Source organism: Rhea pennata, chromosome 22, assembly GCF_028389875.1.
Source record: "Rhea pennata isolate bPtePen1 chromosome 22, bPtePen1.pri, whole genome shotgun sequence".
In the NCBI taxonomy this organism is placed as follows: Eukaryota; Metazoa; Chordata; class Aves; order Rheiformes; family Rheidae; genus Rhea; species Rhea pennata.
Window position 1 is genome coordinate 1,254,616 of NC_084684.1, and position 17,722 is coordinate 1,272,337.

Genomic DNA, 17,722 nt, shown 5'->3' on the forward strand with positions numbered 1-17,722 from the left:
GCGGCGATTCGGCGCGACGGGCGTTGGGAGGCGCCGGCCGCGAAGCGGGAGACGCGCGGCACCGCTTACGTCCGGCCTCTGAACGGTTTCCCCCGGCCTCACGCAGCCCGGCGTTACCTGTAGCCCCGAGGATTTAGATGCTGGAGGTCCTGAACTTCTCCGCCAGCGTTACCGAGGGCGGATATTTGGGGATTTAAGGGGGGGAACGGTGCTGTTTTGCAAGCATCCTCCCAGCCCTTGCACGTGCTGCTCCTGTGCACAGCCCTATCTTCCTCCTGCCATCGTTTTGGGGCATTTTTTTTTTTTTTAATATCGCTTTTAGGGGGATTTATCCTCAGAAATTAAGGGGGTGCCTTGCTTCTGCAGCCAGCAACCCTAGACCTCGCTTGGGGCCCTGCCCGGAGACGCGCCACCGGCCTCCTTAACGCGATCGCGCAGAGACGGCCCAGCGTAGGCGACGATGCTTTAATGGGGTCGGGGACGGCGCGGGGCCAGGGTGTCCCGCCGCGGTGCCTCCCGTCACACGCGGGAATCCATGGCGTACATCTTGCCCGTGGCTGTTCGCCCCCGGGGGTAGGCAGGCCTCCGGGCTCGCCGGCGGGCGCCGGGGTCTGGCAGGAGAAATTCGGGGCCGCGTCACCCTCGCTAGGGATCTTTGGGCTCCCCCCTGCCCCGCGCAGCCAAGAAGCGAGGGGACGGGGCGCCCTGACCTGCGCGGACGTGAAGGCAGCAGGTCAGCGCGACGGACGCCACGAGACAGCCTGCCGAGCCGGCCATCCCCAGCCAGCAGGACCACCCGAAGTCGTAGTGGACCCCCAGGAACACGTTGTGCGCCACCAGCGTGGCTCTCTCCATGTAGACGTCCACCGCGTACCACACCGAGCCGACGAGACCCAGGACACCTAGGAGAAACGGGGCTGATGGGGAGAGCGCCGGAACTTCCCCCACCCAACCCGATCCCCAAGACCCTCTCCAAGAGGTGCCCTGAGCTCCTCGTGTCCCGCTGGCCGCTCCCGGCCGCCCTTCGCCTGCGGTCTGGCCACGCACTCCCGATGCCGAGGATGACGCCAGCCCCGTAACACATCTTCAGTTTGACGTGAGGCTCTTCCTTGAGGAACTTGATACAGTCGAGTCCGAGAAGCAACGTAGCCAAGGCCAGGCCCGTCAGGAGGTCAGCTGTGATCAGCAATGTCCGTGTCACCACAATCTTCACTGGGGAGGGTGAGAAAAATGCAGAAATGGGCCTGAGGAACGGCCAGAGGACCTGCTCTCTCTGCTCCGTGACTGCTCTCTATGTCCCCAATGGAAACAGCTGATTCACCAGCGAGTGTCTTCCCAAGAGCTGTCTGAGTTGGGACCAAGCAAACCCCACGTCCCCTCTCAGCTCTGTGCTGCCTGCTGTTCACCGTGGACAACGGGCTCACCAGAAACCTTGGGGTGGGACTTAAACTATTAGCAGACCAGCCCAAGAAACCAAATGGTTTCAGGAGCAGCTGGGATGAAGTCACTTCCCTGAGACCTTTCTCATGCAGCCAAGGCAAGGGGAGGTCTCTGTACCATGATGCGACCCTCCATGGATGGAGGAGGCAAGTCCTCGGCTGGTGGGAAGGTCCTCACCCCACTGACTTCAATATTTGCGTTGACTCCACGCAACATCAGTGCACCCTGCTTCAGCCCGTGCGTGGCTCTGTTCACCTCCGTCGGGTAAGAGGGGATGCAAATCCCACCGCGCAACGGTGAGGAAGGTGTTGCGGCTGGGCTCAGCATGCTTTGGCAACCCGCTTGGACGCAAGGTGGCCTCAGCACTGCTTCATGGTCTCGTTCCTGCTCCGTGACCCCAAGGCTGGTCCGTGGGTGCCCGTGGGGCGGGAGAACAAGAAACAGGGGTCTTGCGTTGTTTCCTGACAAGGGTCAGCCCTGGCAGTGAGGATCATCTTCTCAAAAGGAGAAGAGGGAATGATCTTGGCTGAGAAGTTGAGATGGTTTGGGGGATGTTTGCGAGCAGTTGAAAGGATTTGGTGGCTGGAATAGGGAAACGCTTGTCCCTGCGCTGGCGGTGGGTCATTTAACGCCGTGTGGTACCAGCAGTCCCTGGGACGCACCTCCGTCCCCGTGGGCCAGGCCAACTTACCTGGGTGGTCTGCCAAAATGGAGTCATATTGGTCACAGGTCTTGACTCCGTCTTGCATGTTGGTGACACACTCCCGCCAAAGCCCCCGGCACTTGTGACTCACCTGGAAGGGGCAGAAAAAAACTCGAGCTGAAGGTGGGTGCTCCCCAAAGCACCAAGCAGCCCCCCAGCTCCTGAGTCACCACGACAGGCCTGCCTGGTCTCACCACCATGGCAGGACGTGTCTCAGTGACCCCTTTCTGCTCTAGCTTCTGGCTAATTTTCCAGGTCAAGTAAAGCGTGGTGGGTTCTATCACATTCTCCTCTCTCGAGGCCTGTGGCGACATGCTGCAATCCCATGGTCAGAAAGGCCCAGCTCAGTCCTGACTACCCCATTGCTGTTCTGCTCACCTCCAAGCTGTCATCAGCATTCACCATCCAGCAGTCGGTGCACGTGGCGATGACCAGGAAGAGGGTTGAGAGCAGAGCAAGACCGAACGCCGTCATCTGCAAGACCACGCTCATGGGGACGCCTGTGAGGGTGTAGATGCAGACTCCTGCCACCGCCACCTTGCCCACAGTGGGACTTTCCAGGTGCGTGATCAGTTACTGAGGGCAAAGTCCTCAGGGGCAGGGTGGCCTCTGGACCCAGGTGAGTTGCTCAGACACCTGGGTCGCATCTCATGGGCCTCAGCACTGCCAATGTGCTCTAGCGCACAGCTGAGATGGAGCCACCAAGTTTATATGTAGGCAGGGAGTTGAGGGACGTTTTGCAGTGGAGACATGTCCACATTGAGTTGCTTGCTAAGCCGTTAAATCACATCTTCCAAAGAGACCATCCAAAGTTGCCAAACCTGCTGCAGCTCTTTTGGGAATCAAGAGCCATTTGGAAACTACCTTGCCTAGTGTTGTCAGAGCCTGTGATTTGGTGGTCCATCTCCTAACTTTTCTTGATGCCTCCATCCCTGCATCCACATGATTCAGTGGAAAGATCATCTGCTTTTTCTCGCTCTTTTTTCAGAAGTGCTGGGACAAAGGCAGAGTAAAGGCTTCGCTAGCGGGTGTCCCTTGGAGTCATCCAAACCTCCAGCAGCAAACTTAGGACCTGCTTTTCCTAGGGAAAACCCTCAGGACCTGAGCAGGGACTTGTGCAGCCCAGCTCACAAGTGGGAAGAACCCTCTTCTCCACATGGTCCTCATCGGGCAGACATGTCCCTTCCTCCTGACGACCATCTCCATGGCCTCTCCTGTTCTGGAGGTGGATGAGGCCTGCTGGGGCTGGACATGGGTGCTCAGGACACTGTGTCCCAAGGAGAGGAGGGGATCAGCCCGTCTCTTCTCTAGAGGGGAGGTATGCCCAAGGTATGGAGCAGAGGACATCATGTCCTTCGGTGTGTTTTGCAACCCAAGTCTTGACGTCACCAGATTTCTTTCGCTGCCTCAGGTTGCCCCTTTGGGCAGAAAGATTCCCACAGTTGTTGGAAACAAAACTAATGTTAATGGGGAGAAGTAGCTAAACCCCAGGCCACCGATGAGATTTGGCTCTGCAGCCCCTCCCGTGGTGGCACCTGCCCCGGCCCCTGGCGCTCGGGCGGGCAGGAGCAGCTCGTCGGGGGGACCCAGAAACACGAGCTGTTCTCCGCGGGGTGCCGCGCGGGTTCCCGAGGGCTTTCCGGGGACGCTTTCGGAATGACGCCCGCCCTGCGAAGGAGCTGAGCTGGGAGCACCTCTGCCAGCCTCCCTCTGCCGGGACGCGCGTTATTTCCAGGTAGCCTCTTAGACCCCGATTTACAGCATTTTTTTTAATTTCCCAGGCCCCCCTCCTGAGCTACCTCTCCGTAACCTTTTCCCTCTGCCAGACCCCGGCTGTTTTGGAGGCTTTGAAGAAAATCCGTTCAACCATTCGAGTTACACGAGCAAGAAGGAAAAAATCAAAGAACCCCAAATCCGTCTCCTCTTTCCTTGCCCTCGGATAACTCCCAGAAGAGGTCAGTTTTAACGCCTGCGCTTGCTCGGGCGCAGCGGCCCCCGCGAGCGGGCTGGGCTGAGCGACGTCCCCGTCAGCCCGGGGAGGGGGGGGGGGGGAGACGCCCCGAATCATCCCCGTTTCCCACCCTCGCCAAGCTCGGGATGAGCCGACCGGACCGTTTAGGTAGGAAGCGGGAAGGAGCCGAGCTCGGGGCCGGTCGGAGCGACGCTCCAAGCTGGGATTTCCCAGCAGCGGGGCAACGCGGGACGAGAGTTTCGGGGCGAAACGAGGCCGTAAAAGGAGTTTCGCGCGGAAAAGCGCCCGCGGGAACCCGCCGCCGTCACCCTGGGTGATGCAGGATGCTGGACCTTCTGCATCACCCCAGCTCCGACCACGCTTGGACCCCTTGCTGGCGCCGCGCAGGGACCCGGGGGCAGCGTTACCTTCACCGGGGCAGCCGCGGGCTCATGGTCGCTTTGGGGAGGGGATGGGGGGAACCTCCTCGGAGCCGCCACCGGGGCGTCCTGGAGGTCGAATAACCCCGCCGGGCTCTTTAAAGCCTTCTCCGGGCTCTGTCAGCCGGGTTTTGCGCTCTACGGCGCGACGGGGGGTCCCCGCGGTTCGGCCGCTCGTTGGTTGGAAACGAAGCTCGACCTTGGAAAAAAAAAAAAAAAAAAAACTTTTAATTACGGACACGGCCCGGGAGCGGAGGGCGATGCCGAGATGCCCGGAGAGGGGTAACTCGGCCACTCGGCTCCGGCCAGCATGCAGCCGCTAATGAAGAGCTTATTTTTCACTGATTTATTTATTTTTTTCCCCTCGTTAAGGTGGAAAACTAGCATTATCCGGCTGGTATTTTGGCAGGACGACGGCCGCTGCTGGGGCGCGGGAGGATTAGCTCCAGCCTGCTGCTGCCTTCACCCCTTAAAAAAAATATATATATATTTTATATATATATATAAAAACTAGGCATGGTATATGCATGTTTTCCTCACTAGATGGGGAGGAAAAAAAAAAAACTAAACCATCTTTTTTTGCTCTCTTTTCCTGAAAATCACCTTTTTTAGGGCATGCACCGCTGGTGCCCCGGCGGTGCGGACTTCTCCGTGGCCGGGCTCCCTCCTCCCGATGAGCACAAAAAACCCACCTCCCGCATATTGCACACGTTGAATTTGTTGTGGCTTTTTTAGTCTCCCTCCCCCCTTTTTTTGTTTTTCCTCCCATCTAAACGTTCCTCTGCAGCATCAGACCGCAGGTGTTTTGGCAGCGGACGACGAGGTCTCTCGCGCTCTCGCTCTCTCCCCCCCCCCCTTCTTATTTCTGCACGTCCAAAAAAAAAAGAATATTTTCCAGCGTTTTGGATTTTTTGGAGGGAGGAAAAAAACAATACGGCCGGGCCGAAACCTCCCCGCTGATGCCATTAAAAAAAATGCCGCTCGCCAGCAGCGCCAGCGCCAAGGAAAACAGGCGCCGCGGAGCCTCCCGCGCGCCCGGCCGCGGAAAGTCGCTTTCGATCAGCAAAGCGTCGCCCAATTAAGCGCAATCCCGGCCCGAATTTACGGAAAAAGAGATTAAACCTTGCAGGGCAATTTTTCTTTTTTTCCCCCCTTTCCGCCTTTCTCCCCCCACCGCGGGCGGCGGATGCGGGGTGAGGATTAAGGCCGAGTTGCCGGCGCCGAATTTCCCCCCTCCCTCCGCTTCCCCCAACATGAAAAAAAAAAAGTCAACAGTGTTTTTTCATTAAAAGAGGAAAAAACATCTTTATGCACAATGTTCTTTATATAAAAACATCTTTCTGATTTTTTTCTTTTCTTTTTAATCACGCATTTTTCTTTTAAATCCTCATGACAGTAGCTTTGGTCTGCAGTTGTTTTTTTTTTTTTTTTTTTTTTTTTTGGGGGGTGGGAAGGGGACCCATAAAGCGGCTTCAGACTGCTCTGCCCAGACAGGTGAAGAAGAGATTTTAACAAAGCATGTGCAATTAAAAAATAATAATAATAATAAATAAGAGAGGGCCGTTATGTAGAGAAATCACCCCAAAAGGGGCCGAGTGGCTTCCCTTGCAGGGCCGGGTGATATTGCCCAATTTTGGGTAGATCCCAGGGGACGGATGAGCCCCGGGGGGGGGGGGAGGTGTGATTCGGGGGCCGCAACGCCGGCACGTGCTTGGGACTGTACAGGAAAAAATAAAATAAAATTGGGCACTGCGGGAAGGGGAAAAAGCAGCTGGCAAATCAGGCTGGAAAATAAATTCAGGCTGGTAAATAGGAGATAACCCTATGGGTTTGGAAACGGTTTGGAAAAGCACTTTTTAGGCACTCCCGTTGTCCCCGGAAAGTTGGAAAAACTCCTGAGAAATCGGTGCCGGCGGCGAAGCGAGCGGCTCTCCCGGGGTGGAGGGAAGGAAGGGGGAGACGGCCGCCGGCGGGACGGACAGCCGGCCGGGCTCAGACGTACTCGCGGGCGGTGGAGGGCTGCGAGCGGCGGCAGCGCTGCGGCGGGCGCCGCGGCCCGGCCGGGCAGGAGCAGCAGAGCAGGGAGCCGCCGAGGCCGGCGAGGCCGGCGGCCGCCCAGCCGACGAAGAGCGCCGACCCGAACTCGTACCTGGAGCGGGGTGGCGGGGGGGGGGGGGGGGGGGAAGGAAAAAGGGAGGAAAAAGGAAAAACAGGTATTGTCGCCTCCGTTCCCGTGCTCCGAGCCCCTCGTTCCCGCGCTGAGCCCCCTTTCCTGTGTGCTGAACCCCCTTTTCCCACGCTCTGAGCCCCCCATTCCTGTGCTGAGCCCTTTTCCCACACTCTGAGCCCCCCATTCCCATGCTCCGAGCCCCCTTTCCCACATGCTGAGCCCCCTTTCGTGTGTGCTGAGCCCCCATTCCCACGCTCCGAGCCCCCCGTTCCTGTGCTGTGCCCCCTTTCCTGTGTGCTGAGCCCCCTTTTCCCACACTCCGAGCCCCCGTTCCCGTGCTGTGCCCCCTTTCCTGTGTGCTGAGCCCCCGTTCCCACGATCTGAGCCCCCCGTTCCCGTGCTGTGCCCCCTTTCCTGTGTGCTGAGCCCCCTTTTCCCACACTCCGAGCCCCCCGTTCCTGTGCTGAGCCCCCTTTTCCCACACTCCGAGCCCCCGTTCCCGTGCTGTGCCCCCTTTCCTGTGTGCTGAGCCCCCGTTCCCACGCTCTGAGCCCCCTTTTCCCACACTCCGAGCCCCCCATTCCTGTGATGAGCCCCCTTTCCCATGCTCTGAGCCCCCCGTTCCCATGCTGAGCCCCCTTTCCTGTGTGCTGAGCCCCCCGTTCCCATGCTCTGAGCCCCCCCGTTCCCGTGCTGAACCCCCGTTCCCATGCTCCGAGCCCCCGTTCCCACGCTGAGCCCCCGTTCCCACGCTGAGACCCCGTTTCCGCGCTGAGACCCCTTTCCTGTGTGCTGAGCCCCCGTTCCCACGCTCTGAGCCCCCCGTTCCCGTGCTCCGAGCCCCCCGTTCCCGCGCTGAACCCCCGTTCCCATGCTCCGAGACCCCGTTCCCGTGCTGAACCCCTGTTCCCATGCTGAGCCCTCTTCCCCGTGCTCCAAGCCCCCTCTTTTTTCCCACGCTCTGAGCCCTTGCAGAACATTTCGGAGGAGTCGCCGGGATTGGGGACGGGGTGCGGGGGAAAGGGTGCCGGAAGCGGCCCGCGGCGCCGGGCGCTCACCTGGCGTTGACCGGGGTGCTGGGGTTGAAGAACTCGTGGGTGACCCGCGCGGCGTACGAGGAGACGGCGGCCAGCGTGCAGAGCCCTGGGACGCGCCGAGGCGCCCGTCAGCCTCGCGCGCGCCCCCGCTACCCTTCTATTTCGATTTATTTCAATTTATTTATTTTTTTTTGGGGGGGGGGGGAGGAGGGTGTATCGAGGAAACGGATTTACCGGAGAGGATGAAGAGGACGCCGCCGGCGACGGCGACGCGGCCCTTGGTGACGGGATCGTCCTCGCCCACCTTGGTGCACTTCATGCCCACGACGCTGAGGATGACGCCGAAGAAGCCGAGGAGGAGGGACAGCACCATGAGGGCCCGCGAGGTCTGGACGTGGGCTGGGGCGGGGGGGGGGGGGGAGGGAGAAAAAAGCTGGGAAAAGTGTTTTTTTCTTTTTCTTTTCTTTCTTTTTTTTTTTAATATCCCGTCCTTGCGCCTGCTCCCGGCCTTCCTCCCAGCCACCACGCTCTTCCTCGCTGGGCTTTTGCCCTCGCCATGGGGCTCAGGCCATGGGGACGTGGGGTGGGGGGGGGACAAGGAGGGCTCGGACCCGCAGGGGAGGGCTCAGACCCATAGGGCTGGATCAGACCCATAGAAGGCGGCTCAGCCCGGCGGGGAGGCTCCGCCATGGGGGGGCGGGGGGGAAGGTGGGCTCAGACCCATAGCAGGGCAGTGAGGCTCAGACCCATGGGAGGGTGATGGGATGCCCAGCCCCACAGAGGGGGCTCGGCCCCATAGCGGGGGTGCACAGCCCTACAGAGGGGCACTCAGCCCCGTAGTGGGGACACTCAGCCCCACAGCGGGGACGCACAGTGCCGTGGAGAAGAGTGCTCAGCCCCATAGCAGCGTTGCTCAGCCCTGTGGAGGTGGCACTCAGCCCCATAGAAGGGGGTCGCTCAGTCCCCTGGCGACAGCACTCAACCCCATAGAGGGGGTTCCTCAGCCCCACAGTGGGGGGGTCGCTCAGCCCCACCGCGGCAGCGCCCAGCCCCACAGCGGCAGTGCTCAGCCCCACCGCGGGGGTCGCTCAGCCCCATAGCATCAGCGCTCAGCCCCACCGCGGCAGCGCTCGGCCCCACAGCGGCAGCGCTCGGCCCCACCGCGGGGGCCGCTCAGCCCCACAGTGGCAGCGCTCAGCCCCACAGCGGCAGCGCTCGGCCCCACCGCGGGGGGTCGCTCAGCCCCACCGCGGCAGCGCCCGGCCCCACCGCGGGGGCCGCTCAGCCCCACAGTGGCAGCGCTCAGCCCCACCGCGGCAGCGCCCGGCCCCACCGCGGGGGGCCGCTCAGCCCCACCGCGGCAGCGCCCGGCCCCACCGCGGGGGGCCGCTCAGCCCCACCGCGGCAGCGCCCGGCCCCACCGCGGGGGGCCGCTCAGCCCCACCGCGGCGGCGCTCGGCCCCACAGCGGCAGCGCTCGGCCCCACAGCGGCAGCGCTCGGCCCCACCGCGGGGGTTCGCTCAGCCCCACCGCGGCAGCGCTCGGCCCCACCGCGGGGGCCGCTCAGCCCCACCGCGGCGGCGCTCGGCCCCCCGGGCGCGCACGCACCGTCCAGGGCGAGCAGGGAGTCGTGGAGGCGGCACTGGAGCTGCCCGGTGCTCTGCGCCGCGCAGCTCATCCACAGCCCCTCGTAGAGCCCCACGGCCGTGATGATGGCGTCGCCGGCGTAGGAGCTCTGCCGCCACTGGGGCAGCGCCGCGGCCGCCAGCGCCCCGGCCCAGCCGCCCAGCGCCGCCGCCAGCCCCGCCAGCTGCAGCGCCCCGCCGCCCATCGCCCCGCCTCGGGTCGCCTCCGCTCCGCTCCGCTCGGTTCGGCTCCGCTCGCCTGGGTTCGGCTCCGCTCGGCTGCGTTCGGCTCCGCTCGGTTCGGTTCGGCTGGATTCGGCTCCGCTCTGCTCCCGTCGACTCGGTTCGGCTCCGCTCGCCTCGGTTCGCCTCGCTTCACTTCGCTTCGCTTCACTTCGGCTCGGCTTCTCTAGGTTCGTCTCCGCGCTGCGCCGCTCGGCTCGGCTCGGCTCGGCTCGGTTGGACTCCGCGCCGCTCGGTTCAGTTCGGTTCGGCGCCGCGGGGCCCGGTCCAGCCCGGCCCGGGGGCGTCGCCGTGGCCCAGCTCCGCCTTCCCGGCCCCGCGGGAGGGGGGTGACACGGAGTGGGACTGGAGGGGCCGGGGGACATGGGGGGGACATGGGGGCCCTAGGGGGAAAGGCGGACCCCGGGGGGGGGGATCCCGTGGGACAACTCCCCCCCCCACCAGGAAAAAAAGGGGGGGGGGGAATTTGGCCCGACCCGAGGCCGGGCCCGACCTTGGCCCGCGCCGCGGGGGCGCGCGGCGGCATTCGGGCAGGAATCCGGGAATGCCGCCACCGTCCACAAACCCCCCCATTGACGCCGGGGTCGGGGGCGCCGCGGAGGCGCGCAGGGACGGCGGAGCACGGACCCCGGCTTCGGCCGGCGCAGGAACCCGCGAGGTTCCCCGGAAACCTTCTTTTTATTTATTTATTATTTATTTATTTTAGGGGGGGTGGGAAAGGGTCTTTTTGAAGGTCCTCTCGGTCCGGCCTGGCAATGTTTAACTCGCGGGTCTCATTAGCAGTCTGCTCACGCTCCCCGCCCCGGCGGGCCGAGAGACGGCAGCGCTGGGAGAACCGACCCCCGAAGGGCTCCCGTTCGGGATTCGCGACGTCCGGCTTTCCCCGCCAGCCGCCGGAGCCGAAACGGGGCCGCGGGGAACGGGCGGCAGCGCCCGCGCCGGCGGCCTTCACGATCATCTGGAGAAGGTTTCATCCGAGGCGCCTTCCCGCGTCGCCGCCTGCCCGGGTCCCCGGCCGCTCCGAATATTATTACAGCGCCCGGGATTTGGGCGTTTTTATGCAGGACTCGCATTCTCCGGATAGTTATGGTAATGGGACGGGGCAGCCCCGACTCCAGCCGGGAACGATTTGCTCAATGCCCTTCTTGTCGGCGCGGCGTCCTGCGTGGGGTGGCCGAAACGGGGGACGGGGCGGGGGCGAGCCGGCCCGAGGGACCCTCGCCTGGACCTTCTGGCCTCCTGGGCAAAACGGGCGCCAGGAGCGAACGTGGCCGTTTGGGGGGGAGGGGAAAAAAAAACAACCCCCCCTTTATTTGCAGATTGTCTGCAGAAGGCACTTAAATAGCTGCGACGGGGAGGGAGCTGGAGCGGAGGGGAAAGGAGCCTCCTGGCACCTTGTACCAGCTCCATGCTGGTGCTTCAGCCCTAAAAAAAAAAAAAAGGAGCATCCCCTCCTGCCGCCGCTTCCCCCCAAAGTCTGGCTGCTCGTCTCCGCGAGCCTCCGAGGTCAGCGGCAGCGGGCAAAGGGAGGCCAGACGCCCCCGGGACGCCGGAGCGGGCACGGGTTCCCGCTCCACCACCCCATCGGGACAGGGTCGAGTCCGGAAACGCCGGAGCCGGGCTGCTCTCCCCGGCGGGGGACAGGGGAGCTGCCCGGATGGACGTCACAGCTCGTCCTTCCCCTCGGCGCTGGGAACGGCCGGCGGCTCCTTCTCCGGAGGGAGATCCGTCTCTTCCGTCTCGAAGAGCATCTTCACCAGGTCGTCGGCCTGCGGGCGCTCCTGCGGGCGAGAGCGGGCGTCACGGATCGCCCTCCGGTCCCGGGAAAAGCGGGGGGCGGAGAGGCGCTTACCCGCTCGCTGTGGCGAGGGTCCAGCGTGAACCACAGGGCGATGGCGCAGCGTTGGCCTTTGGTCACGGCCTTCACCCCGTGGGGGTTCTCCGAGCCGGAGGAGAAGCCCACGGCCCGGCCGCATTGCGGCTGCACCTCTGCCTGCGAGGAGTAGACCCCAAAACCCCGGTCAGGACCTGCCGCGGCCGGGCTGCGGGCAACCGCACCTCCCTAACTCCCGCTGGCATAAGGGACGTTCCCAGGGATGGGGACAGAAGCTGGGCAACCAAAGCCTGGCGTTGGGTTTGGCAGCGTGGCCAGAGTTGGGGTCCGTGGGGAGCCGGGTTACTCACAGTCTCAGTTTTGGCATCCAGCTCCGTGAAGTAGAAGGCTCCCCCTTCGAAGTCCCCGTTGAGGTAGAGGATGGCACTAAAAGCAGAAGACAAGCGGAGGTGACATCCATCACCCCAGGCAGGAGACAGGTCACATCCATCACCATGACAAGAGTCAGAGGCTGGAGAACCTGGGCTGGGCTGCTCTTTCACCCTGCTCATCTCAGGGACGTGGTGGCTTCAGGTAGGGAAGCCCTAGGAGACGGGACGGGGTGGAGAGGATGGGCCGGGTGCCCCGGGTACCTGTAATCCCGGAAGGTGTAGGCTGGTGGCTCCTTCACGCACAGCATGGCCTCCGCGTTGAGGATGCAGTTGTCCACATGCACCTCGTGGCTGTTGTCAGTCCGGCCTTCTTGCTTCTCTAGGGTGGAAGGAGAACCGGTGCATCAGGATGTCCCTGGCCATGCAGGACCCACGGTCTGTCCCCAAACACCGTGTGCTTGGGGCCGACAAGGCCACCAACACAGGACACCACCCTTGCTCTTGGAGGGGACCAGGACAGGTCAGGAGGGTGAAGGGGGACGGCTTCTCCCTCGGTCTGAAAACCGGGGTCACCAGGAAGGTGCATCCTCTTTGGGGCCACGCTCACCGTCGATGGCTGTGCGACACACCAGGTGCGAGTAGGAGAAGTGGAGCGGGACCTCCAGGCGGAAGTAGGACTCCATCATGTGCCGCACCTTCTCCGTCACGTTGTAGTAGAGGTGGGCGCTCCGCAGGGGCACCTTGCCCTCCTGGCCCAGCTACGAGGGACAGGACACGGCCTGAGCCTCGAGCAGATCCACGTGCTCCGGCTTGGCCAACAGCTTCATCCTCGGGCCAGGAGCCCTCCGGGGAGCTGAACAGAGCTCAGCACCTTGGCTTGTCGCCTCCCCCCCGCCGGCTTGTTTCTCCCCCTCCCCTGCAACCAGCCTAACCTTGAGGGCCTTGAGGACGGTCACGCCGTAGAAGGTCTCGCTGGGGGTGTGAGGAGACGTCTTCCCGCGGTAGCCGTCCCCGGCCGAGGCAGCTGCCTGCAAAAGCCAGACCGAGCGTGAGGCACCCTGAAGGAGGCCACGAGGCCGGGTGGCCTTCTGCAAAGGGACGCGAGCCGAGCTCGGACCCGCCAGACGGGCCCCTTTGGGTCCCCCCCTCCCTGCCCCTGTCCCCACGCTCACGTTGGTGAGTCTCTGCAGCTCGCGGCACTCCTCGGCGGAGAGGACCCCGTCCACCACGACGCGCTGCGAGCCGTTGAGGGCCTTGGAGTTCATGGTGACGCTGGCGCCCTCGTACACCAACGGGCCACCTATGGCACAAGTGGGGATCAGGAGGGCGCTGAGACAGCCCCAGGGGTGCAAGGACGGGGGGAGACGGAGGGCCAGGCCTCCCCTCCCGGCCCGCAGCCCCCCCTGCACCTTCTCGGATGAACTTGCTCATGTCGGCGGACTCCTTGGCCTTCTCCTCCACCAGCGTCTCGATCTCCTTCATGAGGTTGCCGATCTCCTCGGAGATGCGCGCCGCCGTCTCCCGCTCCGCCCTGGGCACAAGGGGGGGCCGTCAGCTCCGCGGCCCCACGGCCCCCACGTAGGGGACACCGCAGGAAGGACCAGCCACGTCTAGCGGCCCGGTGGGCACAGGATAACTCTCACTTTTGTTTCTCGCGCAGCCTCTTCGGTATCACCTCCTCCGGCGTCCACGTGTCCTATAAGCACAGTGGCGCCGTCGGGTGCTAGGCAAGGATGGGGGCCGGGAGCCATCCCGCTGGGACGGCACGGCTCCGCATCCCACCGCGCGCTGCCCGGTCCAACGCTGCTCACCGGGTCCACGAAGGGGATCCCAAAAACGTCGTAGCTGAAGAACAGCAGCTCCTTCTCCATCAGGCTTCGCTGGCGGTATGCCTGGATCTCCTAGGGTGAGAGGGATGGGACAGGACCCCCCCACCATGTGAGGCATCCAGGTTAGCAAACATGGATTGCACCCACTGACGTGTGGAGGGACACGCGTGTCCCTTACGCAGGAGGCTCTGGAGAACCCTGGAGTCCAATCCTTGGAAGAACGGGCGCAGAAGATGGGTTTGCTTTGGGGAGTGGCTCACAAAACCACCTGGTCTGTCACCCTGCCGGGGACAGGAGACAGGAGAAGGTCTAAAGTGCATTTGTGAGCACGGATGAGAGAGACCTTCTCCTTTTTTGGTTTGCATCTCTCCGTTCCTCCCCACATCGCTTACAGAAGATGACAGATCCCAACACAAGCCTGGCAGTAGACCCGGAAACTTTGCAAAGCCCAAGAGCAAGGTCCCTGGGACCAGGTTCACCCCAGCTGGGCACTCACCTCTCGGGGCTCGATGGGCCCAGCCAGCTTTTCCCCGAGGACAGCGGTGTAGTAGGCCAAGTTCTGGTTCATCACTTCGTCGTTCGGGAAGAAGAGCAAGTAGGTTTTGGCGCATTCGACGGCTTTCTCGTAATTCCCATCTGCAAAGAGAGGCAGCACCGTTGGGGACCTCTTTCTCCCTGCCGTGCCCGCGTCTGGCTTTGGCAGGGACGCAGAGCGGGGATGAAGATGGGTGCTGGGTACGGGCCGCTCGGCGGGATGAGCCGGCCCAAAATAAATGGACTCCGAGGCCGGAGACTTGGCAAAAGCACGGCAGAGACAGAAAGTGAAAACAGAGAGGAAAAATAAGAGAGAAAACCCTGTTTTTCTGCATAGGGTCTCCTTGGAGGCAGGGCTGACACCCCGGAGCAAAGCTAACTGCTGCCACCAAGACGAAGGGAGAATAACAGAGTCCAAAGCGCTCTCCTGCCTCACCAGAAATCAGTGCTCCCCGCTGGGTAGTTTTCCCACTTGGAAAATACCTCTATTTCCAGACAGCAAGACCCAACCTGCAATTTGCAGCCACTTAAGCACTCTAACCCACTTTCATCTACAATACTCCATCGTTTGGACTGGGGCTTCCTTTTTTTCCTCTCTTTTTCCTTTTTTTTTTTTTTTTTTTTTTTTGGCGCCAGCGACGCCGAGGAATCGCGGCCGGGACGAGGCGGCAGCGGCTTACTGTTGTAATAGGCAAACTGCAGGTAGTTGAAGTGCGAGGGCAGGAAATCCTCCAGCGGTTTCTCCCGGCCGGGCTCCGAGGCCAGCTCCGTGACGCAGCCCTGCTTGCAGCCGAGCACCTGCATGTAGTGATCTGGCGGGGGAAAACGCCGCGTTACCGCCCGGGACCTCAGGAACAACCCGTGGGACCGTCGCCAACGCTAGGTCAGGCTGGCGCAGTCACTGGAGACCAGAAAAGCCCCAGGGGTGGTGAGCCGCCACCTCCATGTGAGCTGCCCCCAAGGCTCCACTATGCTCCAAGGACGGGATGTTTTCCCAATGTCCAGCCTCAATCACCCCAGCTTGCATCTTGGTGACCACCCGCAAGCCCCTCTCCAGTTTCTCCACATCCATCTTGAACTGGGAGGACCAATGTGGCCTTAGTAGTCCAGCCTTGACCACCCCAGCTTGCATCTCAACCACCCCAGCTAGCACCTTGGTGACCACCCACTGGCTCCTCTCCGGTTTCTCCACATCCACCTTGAACTAAGAGGACCAAAGAGGCCTTAGTAGTCCTAGGCAGCACCTCCAACATGGAGGACGGAGAAAAATAGCTCCCACAGGTTGCTGGCCACGTTCCTCCTAAGGTAACGTAGGATTTGCCTTCTCTGGGGTGAGAGCTGGCGCTCATCATCACCTCCAAGGAATCAAGAGCATCTTAAAGCCCTTCAAATGGGATGTCAGATGCGTTGTCACCTGTCATGGCCTGGAAGAGGTCCGCGTTGTATTCCAGGTAGTTGTAGCCTTCGTAGTCGTACGGCCCCTCGCAGAGCGCGCGGCACTCGGTGTCCGCCACGAAATACTCCTCCAGCGCCTTCTCCAGATGCAGGATGGCGGCAGCAGGCTGCTCTTCTGTGTAAAACTTGACGCCCAGGCGAAATTCGGTCTGTGGAGAGCCGGCAGGAGAAGTGACCCCGGAGCCCGCTGGCGCCCCGTGACATCTCTTCGCCGCCGGCCGGTGAGCCGAGCTCCCTGCGGAGCTCCCGCGAGCGATGGCCGGGGCGTCTCCCAGGGAAGGAGGTCCAGCGGCGGAAGCGGGGGCCATGGAAAACCCTCACGTCCCCTTCCTGGTGGAGGGGGTGCAGGCCTGGGATGGGATCCATCCTCCCCACCTTGACCGCGTCTGCGGCCTGCCGGGAACGCGGGCTCGTTCGCGCCCAATGAACCGCTGGGTTTTGGGCACCACGGAGGAAACCCAACCCGAGCCCACCGCGAGGCCGGCGCGGGGCGGGCCGTGGGTCCGTCTCACCAGGTGGGGCCGGGCCTCCAGGTCGGTGAAGTCGGCCTCCTTGACGCCCGCCATCATCTGATAATACTCCAGGTTCTGCCTCATCTCCGCGTGCTCGGGGTTGGCCACGAAGAAGGTGTGAGCGGCCGCCACGGCCTTGGCGAGCTTGTTGATCTGAGCGAGGCGAAGGCCGGGGGAAGGAGGGGTGAGGGCGGGAAAGGTTTTCCGAACGGGAGGGGAGCGCGTCGGGAGCAAGCGCCCTTACGCCGGGGAGGTACGAACGCGCTTGGCTCGGCTCGGCTCAGCTCGGCGGCGCCGCGGGAGCGAGCCGGGCCGCGGGCCAGGCCCGACGTGGCACCGCGGGGGGAGCGGCCGCGGTGGGCAGGGAGGAGGGGGACGGGCGGCAGCCGGGGCCGCCCCCCGGCCCGGCCCGGCCCCGGGATCCCGCCGGGCTCTGCTCCTCCTGCTGCACCGGGATCCACCTCCCCTGGCCGGGGACCCCGGTCCGGTCCCGCTGCACCGGGATCCACCCCCCCCCCCCCCCCGCTGCCCGGACCCCCGTCCGGTCCCGCTGCACCGGGATCCACCTCCCCCGCTGCCGGGACCCCCGTCCGGTCCCGCTGCACCGGGATCCACCTCCCCCGCTGCCGGGACCTCCGTGCGGTCCCGCTGCACCGGGATCCACCTCCCCCGGTGCCGGGACCCCCGTCCGGTCCCGCTGCACCGGGATCCACCTCCCCCGGTGCCGGGACCCCCGTCCGGTCCCGCTGCACCGGGATCCACCTCCCCCGGTGCCGCTGCCGGGACCCCCGTGCGGTCCCGCTGCCCCGGGACCGCCCTCCCCCGGTGCCGCTGCCCCGGGACCCGCCGCGATCCGGCCCGGGACCCCCACCTTGAAGTAGGCGACCTGGAGGTAGTTGTAGGGGCTGCGCTTGCGGAACTCGAGGTCGAGCTCGTCGCCGAGGCGGTAGCGGGAGGGCGCGGCGGGCCCGCAGCCGCGCAGGCAGGCGGCGCGGCGCAGCAGCTGCCGGAAGAAGAGCAGGTCGCGGAGCACCGGCTCGGGCCCCGGCCCCGGTCCCGGCCCCGGCGGCTCCTCGGGCCAGGCCGTGGCGTTGGCGCAGCGCAGGCGGCAGCGCACCAGGCGGGCGCGCACGGCGCCGCGGGCCCGCAGCGCCCGCTCCATGTGCAGGATCACGGAGGCCCAGTCGCCGCGCGCGTACGCCTCGGAGCCGGCCGCGAACAGCGCGTCCGGGGGCTCGGCGGGCAGCGGCGGCGCCTCGGGCGCCGGCAGCGCGGCGGGAGGCGGCAGCGGCGGGGCGGGAGGCGGCGGCGATCCCTCCCCCGCCACCCGCGCCAGCAGCAGCAGCAGCAGCAGCAGCGCGGGCAGCGCCATGGCCCGAGCGCGCCTCGGCACCGCCCGCCCGCCGCGCCGCGCCGCGCCGCCGCGCACCGGGCAGGCCCCGCCCCGCCCCGGGCAGGCCCCGCCCCCGCCCCCCCCGCCCCGGCGGGAGCCCCGCCCCCGCCGCGCCACTCCCACCAATCAGAATGCAGCCTCGCCGCCCGGACCACGCCTAGTCCCTCCACTCCCCCCCGCCCCGC

General features: G+C 64.1%; 3 protein-coding genes across 3 annotated transcripts; all 3 read right to left on the bottom strand.

Moving 5' to 3' along the window:
* Nucleotides 1-496: 496 nt before the first annotated feature.
* Nucleotides 497-2,635, bottom strand: LOC134150065 (claudin-16-like). Its single transcript, XM_062593572.1, has 5 exons — nt 2,522-2,635; nt 2,132-2,234; nt 1,048-1,212; nt 711-902; nt 497-611 (listed from the first exon to the last, which is right to left on the bottom strand). Exons 1-5 carry the CDS (start codon nt 2,633-2,635, stop codon nt 520-522), a joined length of 666 nt encoding a protein of 221 aa, XP_062449556.1. The 3' UTR covers nt 497-519.
* Nucleotides 2,636-4,645: 2,010 nt separating this feature from the next.
* Nucleotides 4,646-9,853, bottom strand: CLDN19 (claudin 19). Its single transcript, XM_062593158.1, has 5 exons — nt 9,350-9,853; nt 7,976-8,140; nt 7,763-7,847; nt 6,537-6,683; nt 4,646-4,733 (listed from the first exon to the last, which is right to left on the bottom strand). Exons 1-5 carry the CDS (start codon nt 9,570-9,572, stop codon nt 4,673-4,675), a joined length of 681 nt encoding a protein of 226 aa, XP_062449142.1. The 5' UTR covers nt 9,573-9,853; the 3' UTR covers nt 4,646-4,672.
* A 428-nt stretch (nt 9,854-10,281) lies between these two features.
* Nucleotides 10,282-17,516, bottom strand: P3H1 (prolyl 3-hydroxylase 1). Its single transcript, XM_062593156.1, has 15 exons — nt 17,016-17,516; nt 16,145-16,297; nt 15,592-15,781; nt 14,858-14,989; nt 14,140-14,279; nt 13,626-13,715; nt 13,458-13,510; nt 13,224-13,345; nt 12,987-13,114; nt 12,747-12,842; nt 12,422-12,572; nt 12,076-12,193; nt 11,794-11,869; nt 11,462-11,602; nt 10,282-11,390 (listed from the first exon to the last, which is right to left on the bottom strand). The coding sequence occupies exons 1-15, from the start codon at nt 17,514-17,516 to the stop codon at nt 11,274-11,276; spliced, it is 2,208 nt and encodes a 735-aa protein (XP_062449140.1). The 3' UTR covers nt 10,282-11,273.
* Nucleotides 17,517-17,722: the final 206 nt, after the last annotated feature.